The sequence below is a fragment of the Cannabis sativa genome, chromosome 8 (genome assembly GCF_029168945.1).
Source record: "Cannabis sativa cultivar Pink pepper isolate KNU-18-1 chromosome 8, ASM2916894v1, whole genome shotgun sequence".
In the NCBI taxonomy this organism is placed as follows: domain Eukaryota; kingdom Viridiplantae; phylum Streptophyta; class Magnoliopsida; order Rosales; family Cannabaceae; genus Cannabis; species Cannabis sativa.
In genome coordinates this window covers 18,537,499-18,545,198 of record NC_083608.1, presented here as the reverse complement: position 1 = coordinate 18,545,198, position 7,700 = coordinate 18,537,499, and the positions used below count along the sequence as shown (strand labels likewise).

The window sequence follows — 7,700 nt, the reverse complement described above, 5'->3', positions numbered from 1 at the left end:
AGAGGCCATTGACACTTCTGCAATTGCAGAAATTGAAGACAAAAAGAAAGTGAAAGAGATACAGATCAAGGCTCATAGTGCCATATTGCTTTCTTTGGGAGATGAGGTCCTTCGAGAAGTGTCTGATGAAGAGACAGCTATTGGTCTCTGGGACAAATTGGCCAAGATCTACTTGAAGAAATCTTTGGCCAATAAACTGTACCTGAAGAAGAAATTATATACTATCAAAATGGATGAATCAAAGGAGCTAAGGAAACACCTTGATGAATTCAACAAGATCATACTCGAGTTGAACAACATTGGTGTCAAAATCGATGAAGAAGATCAAGGTATCATTCTTTTAAGCTCTCTACCTAAATCTTTTGAGCATTTTGTTGACACTATATTGTATAGAAAAGATATTCTAACCATGTCAGAAGTAAAGTCTGCTCTGAATTCAAAAGAGATTCAAAAGAAATCAGAGGACAGAATTGAATCAAATGGTGAAGGGTTGTTCTCCAAAGGAAGATCAGAAAGAAGAGAGTCAAAAGACAACAAGAACAGAGGTGGACACAGGCCAAACACCAAGTCAAAATTCAAGACTGGAAAGAAGTGTTACTATTGTAACAAGGAAGGACACTTTAGAGATGAATGCAAGGCACTGAAAGCCAAAACTGACAGAGAGAAAAGCAAGAATAGAGGAGAAGCTGATGTAGTTTCTGATGGCTATGAATCTACAGGGGTTTTGGTAGTGTCAAAGGAAGGAGTTAACGATGAGTGGATCCTGGATTCAGGATGTTCCTTCCATATGTGTCCTAAGAAGGAGATGTTCCAAGAACTCAAGGAAATCTCAGGAGGAATTGTATTGCTGGGCAACAACAAGGCCTGTAATGTTCTTGGCACTGGTTCTGTCATGATCAAGATGTTTGATGGGATCACAAGGACTCTGCAAGAAGTGAGGTATGTCCCTGACCTCAAAAGGAACCTGGTATCCATTGGCATGCTTAACAATCTTGGATGCACAATCAAGGTGGAAGATGGGGTATTGAATATATCCAAGGGATTAATGACAGTGATGAAAGGAGAATCGAAGCATGGCCTATACTCTCTCATTGGGAGAACTGTCATTGGAAGTGCAGCACCAGTTGTGCAGGTCAAAATGATGACACTAAACTGTGGCATCTCAGATTAGGCCATGTAAGTGAGAGGGGAATCTCAGAGCTTGACAAACAAGGGTTACTCAAAGGAAAATTGGACACAAAATTGCCCTTCTGTGAAGAATGTGTATTTGGCAAAAGTTGCAAGGTGAAATTTACCACAGGTCAACATACAACCAAGAACAAACTTGATTACATCCACTTGACCTATGGGGTGCCTCAAGAACCAAAACCTTGGGAGGAGCAAGTTACTTCATGAGCATCATTGATGACTATTCTAGGAAGGTGTGGGTGATCCTGTTGAAAAGCAAAGACTTGGCCTTTGAGACCTTTGTTAACTGGAAGAAGTTGATTGAAAATCAAACTAGTATGAAGATAAAGAAACTCAGAACTGATAATGGGTTAGAGTTCTGCTCTAATATGTTTGCAAGTTATTGTAGGAAAGAAGGCATTGCCAGGCATCACACAGTGGTCAAGAACCCTTAGCAAAATGGCCTTACTGAGAGAATGAACAGAACCTTGTTAGAAAGGGTAAGGTGCATGCTCATAGGAGCTGGTTTGGCAAAGCATTTTTGGGGTGAAGCTCTAAAAACTGCTTGCTATTTGATAAATAGATGCCCCTCTACAGCTCTGAACTTTAAAACTCCTCAAGAATTCTGGACTGGCAAAGCACCTAGCTATGAACATCTCAAAGTATTCGGTTGCACTGCCTATGCACACATCAGGCAAGACAAGCTGCAACCAATGGCTTTCAAATGCTTATTTCTTGGCTATCCTAATGGAATCAAAGGCTACAAGCTTTGGTGTTTAGAGGAAGGGTACAAGAAATGTGTAATCAGTGGAGATGTCACCTTCAGAGAAGATGAAATGCCACTAAAAACAACAAAGCAAATCCCCACTATCTCAGATGGTATTCCTAGATGTGTTCAAGTGGAACTTGAACAAGGTGCTGAGTCTCAAAGCCAAACTCCCACTGCTGTTCAGAGAAAAGAGTTTGAGACTACTGGCAGCCTAGAAGACTATCAACTTGCCAGGGACAGAACCAGGAGAGAAATCAGGGCACCTGAGAAGTTTGGCTATGCTGATTATACAGCATATGCATTGTCAGTTACAGATGAGGTTGACAACACAGTGCCTAAATCGTATCAAGACGCAATAAATGGCAAAGATGGTAAGAAATGGCTGTAGGCCATTGATGAGGAGAAACAGTCACTAGTCAAAAACAAGACATGGAGAATAGTTAGAAGACCACCTGGACAGAGGCTTGTCAGATGCAAATGGATCTTTAGGGTCAAAAATGGCATCCCTGGGTTTGAACAGGTTAGGTTCAAGGCCAGATTGGTAGAAAAGGGATTCACTCAAAATGAGGGGATTGATTATACTGACATATTTTCTCCTGTAGTGAAACAAGCATCCATTAGAATTATAATGGCCAAGGCTGCAAAGTTTGATCATGAGGTGGACCAAATGGATGTGAAAACAACCTTTCTCCATGGTAACTTGGAAGAAGACATCTACATGACTATTCCTGAGAGATTTGAAAGCAATGACCCTGAAGAAGTATGCTTGTTACAGAAATCTCTATATGGGTTGAAACAAGCTCCAAGACAATGGAACTTGAGGTTCAATGAAACAATGAAAGTGGGGTACACTAGAAGCAACTATGGCTACTGTGTCTACACAAATGAACACCTGTACCTGCTACTGTATGTCGATGACATACTAATTGTTGGCCAAGACATAACAGAGATTGACAAATTAAAGGCAAAACTCAATGCTGAGTTTGACATGAAGGACCTAGGGGAAGCCAAGAAGATACTAGGGATTGATATACAAAGATAGAGGCCAAATACAATCACTCTATCTCAGAAAGAATACCTTGAAAAAGTGATTGAGAAGTATGGCATGAGTGATTCTAAACCTGTGCAGACTCCTCTGGCCCCACATTTCAAACTGACCAAAGATCAGTCTCCCACAATTGATGAAGAAAGAGCTTTCATGGACACCATACCCTATACTAATGGGGTTGGTAGCCTAATGTATGTCATGGTGTGTACTAGGCCTGACTTGGCCTACTCACTAAGCATAGTAAGCAGATTTATTGGTGATCCAGGACAAGAGCATTGGTCAGCCTTGAAATGGATTCTAAGGTATGTCAAGGGCTCACTTGACATTGGTCTCACTTTTGGAAATAAGTCTAATTCTCAAGAGGAATTAACTGGGTTTGTGGACTCTGATTATGCTGGGAGCATTGACACCAGAAAATCACTCACAGGTTATGCTTTCACAGTATTGGGAGGTTGTGTAAGCTGGAAATCCAATCTTCAAAAGGTTGTGGCTCTCTCATCTACTGAAGTTGAATATATGGCAGCAACTAAGGCTGTCAAAGAAGCCATTTGGCTCAAGGGTCTCACAAAAGAATTGGGGTTTAACACAGATGATGTCACTGTGTATTGTGACAACCAAAGTGCTCTCCACCTAATGAAAAACCCCATGTTTCATGAGAGATCCAAGCACATAGACATCAAACTTCATTTTATCAGATATGTTGTTGCAAGGAAAGAAGTAACCATGAAGAAAATCAACACTGCTCACAACCCAGCTGACATGCTAACCAAGTGTGTCACCCAGGCCAAGTTCAGACATTGTCTGAACTTACTAAATGTTAATGGCTACTGAATTCTTGTTCCTTCAATTCATTGACCTCTGTTGAGTTTCATCTTCTCTCACTTCTCAAAGTGATCAAAACAAGGTGGAATTGTTGGTGTTTTAACCACTTTGAAAAGCCAACTGTATTAATTGTTTTTGACAGCTCAGCCTATGGTTAATGACTTGTCCAAACTGTCATAACTATAAATACCTCCTCTCCCCAACTCGATCGAGACACAGCTAGAGAACAACTACCATCACAAGTCTAAATTAGTAGTGTCCCAGATTGAGAGAGAGAGAGAGAGAGAGAGAGAGAGAGAGAGAGAGAGAGAGAGAGCTTCTGTAGTGAAGAGAGAAACCAGAGAAAAAGAGAGGAAATCACCATGATCATTGTTGAAATTATAGCTAGTTCTTGAGTGAATTGAGGGATGTAAAAAGAGATTGTTCACTCCTGAAGTGATTTCTCTCGGTGTGAGCTTTAATTGTAATTCTTGTATTCGGGATTGGTGATTTCAAGTTGTATTCTTTCTCTCTCAGATTTCATTGCAATGTTATGACATATTTGATTCATTCAACTTGATTAAACTCATCTCTTGTTAAATTTCTTATTTCTGGTTTTCTAATTGTTTGTTATTGCTGTCATTGTGATTGTTGTCCTTGAATCTTTATTATGATAATCTTGATCAGGTTTTCTAATCCGCAACATGTATAATATTACATGAAAAGTTATAGGGACTAATTAGTAATTATTAGTATTGCCTAGTTAGTATAAATATGTAATACTATTACACAAATGGGAATGAATGAAATTAGAGAAAATTAGGATTATTCCTATTGGAATTTGGCACTGACTCGAAGAGTGCAATTCGATACAATTGGTAATTCTATCATTGGTGCCTTCATTGAGAGCAATTACAGTGAAAGACTCACTGTAAGAACTCTCAGCCATGAAGAAAACAGAGCTTGCGAAGATGTTGATGGAGTTGGATCGTCGTATTGATCGATTCTTCGATGCTCAATTGAAGGCATTTAAAGTGCATCTCATGGAGGACTTAGATGTTAGAGTTGGGCAATATTGCTCATCAACAGAGACATATATGGCTCCCTCGGCTCAGGCACCATCGGAGAAGGCTCTTGATTTTGTCGGCAGTGACATTTCAGCTGTATCCGATCTAAGTAGATCGCAATCAATGTCGGTTCGATCTATGACGAAGAAGGCAGCTCGAAGAACACCGAAGGCGGAGAAGATCGGCGTGGCTTCATCGGATGTTGCTCGATCTACATCAACGAAGGCAGCTCGAAGAACTCCAACATCGAAGAAGACGGAGATGGCACTGAATACCGCTGCAACAGGGGTACACCAACCACGACACATCCGATTGGTGGAGGAAATTGGGCGTGTTCCAGATCAGAGCACAGATGGGAGATGGAAATCGTGGTCGCGCCGGATAGCAGAAGTTCATCGGAGGAGTGTGGTCACTGCCGGGCGAAGGGACGCGTGGGCACGCCGGATCGCATGAAATAAGTTGGAAAAGTCGACGACATCTATATGTTTACTGGTTTTCTGAAATATATACATACATATATATCAACCTAGTTACTGCTAAAAAGAATCGTGGTCAAAGATTGAGGACTATGGAAGAAGAACTGAGGGAGATTTCACTGGCTGTTCATGGCTAAAAAAAAAAAAGTGGTTGCAAGGTTGAAGACGACATATCAAGTATCCTAGGCTTTACTATTGATTTGGGCCTAGCACACAAATGGGCTAAGAGAGCTATTATCATTTAGGCCAAAAACATTTTGGGTTGAAATTAATTTTTTATCTCTTATATTTTGTGCTTAATTCGATACAATTAATAATTGTATCATATAATAAAAAAGAATTATCAACTTATCCCACTAATAAATATATATAAACAATGAATCAACCAGTAAGTCCGATACTATTTGCATGGGCTATAAACGACATGCAAATTAATTAAGGAAGTACGCTGGTAATTATATATATACATAATAAAAAGGAATTAATAGTAAGTGGAAAAATGAATTGGCCACTTCCCATGCAAGCTAGTGAGTGGGTATTACGTGGAGTAGTTTCTCTTTGTAGAATGTTAAGGGGATTGAAATATATAATTTCTTAAGTTGTTTTTGCTTTTTATTCTTGACGCATATATAAGATAATCAAATATATATATCTTTCAAATATGAGATCAATTTTGTACGTCTATGACTTTCATTTTTTAATTTAATGATCAGAATATATATATATATATAATGTAAGTTAATGAATTGATAATATATTTTACTTTTAGATGATGATTTCTGCATACATGTACGTAATTATTATTATTATTTTTTTGATGGAAATGTAATTCATTAATATATACATGTGTCTGTGTGCATGTGTGATATCTTGAATAAATTAAGAATTAAGAATTTATTAAATATATGATTACATGATTAATTCCAACTTCGAAACCATATTGGCTTTGCTTATAATTAATTTTATAGTCTTGATCGTTTTTATTTTAATTTACCTCTTATCTCTTTCAATCATATTATATATAGCCTATGTTATTTTAATATATCATCGTTTATATATTTATAGATCAATATATGTACTTATGCACTGAGTAATATTATGTTATAATGCGGACCATGTGTATAGTAGTTATAATTTATATATATATATATATACATATACTTTTTTCTTTTTCTTTTTTTTGAAATCATATATATATACATATTCTTAAAAAAATTGAAATCAATTTTCATAGATTATAAATGTATATTTTATTTGAAAGTAAATGTTGAAGAGTTATTATTTTAATGTGATACATATTATATATATAATGACAACTCTTATCACCAAATCAACATGTTATATATGATCATGAATGAATCCATGAATATGCACGTGCTAACAGACTTAAGTGTTATATTTATTTAACAAAATAATTATGAAGTGCTGCACTCATGCAATTTCGTGAAATAATATATATAGTTAAATATTTTATAACTTCCACTAATTAATAGAATCTATTACTGTACAATAATTTAATTGTTTTGATATCATCAGCTCCACAGATATACGTACACTATACTCCCTTTTTGTCTCCAATTATTTATTCTGGTCTTCCAAAAGTAACAACCCAACTTGCTTATTATTTAAAGAAAAAAAACAGTAAATTATATTTATTAATATCAATAAAAGATACAACAATTTATATACTACAGTAGAATTTCTATTTAAGTATTCAAGAATAACTTTTAATTTGTTATAAAAAAAAATCAAGTCCCGATTTGGGCCAGTTATAAATAAGAATAACCTCTAAATTGTAATTAGTTATACATTTTTTAAGTCCCGTATTAACAAAGTATACCTCTATATAAGAATAATTACATCTTAATAAAATATATACATGTATTTTATAAATTTATTTATGTAAAATTAATAATTTTATTTTAAATTATAATATATATATATGAAATTATATTTACTCTAAAATATTTCTATTATGATATAGTATTAATGATTATTTATTGTTATTATTGTAACATTGATATTTTTTGATTTTTTAATTTTTTTTTTTAGTGTAACTCTATTTAGTTATAACCTCTCAATTAGAATATAATTTACTTGGTCCCAAGTGTATTCTTGGATAGAGGTTCTACTGTATATTCAATTAATAAAGAAATATACATAAATTCAGTTAATTAATATTTGTTCTCAAACAATTAGGAAATGAAAATTTGGCATTAGTACGTACTTGTAGTTCTTACCTGGTGCTATGGTATAGTGTCACTATATGATTATTTCATGATTGTGTGGTTTGCAGTGATAACAAATTCTTTGATATTTCTGTTAGAATATTCTTTAAAATATTATTATGTAATGATTTTAGTATGAGATGT

At 35.6% G+C, this 7,700-nt stretch overlaps 1 protein-coding gene across 1 annotated transcript; it reads left to right on the top strand.

Moving 5' to 3' along the window:
• The first annotated feature begins 3,041 nt into the window (after positions 1–3,041).
• On the top strand, positions 3,042–3,815 carry LOC133030456 (secreted RxLR effector protein 161-like). Its single transcript, XM_061103199.1, has one exon. The coding sequence runs from the start codon at positions 3,042–3,044 to the stop codon at positions 3,813–3,815; it is 774 nt and encodes a 257-aa protein (XP_060959182.1).
• The last annotated feature ends 3,885 nt before the right edge of the window (positions 3,816–7,700 follow it).

Coding starts and splice junctions, on each gene's coding strand:
- LOC133030456 (XM_061103199.1), top strand. CDS start 3,042: ATGAGTGATTCTAAACCTGTGCAGACTCCTCTGGCCCCACATTTCAAA.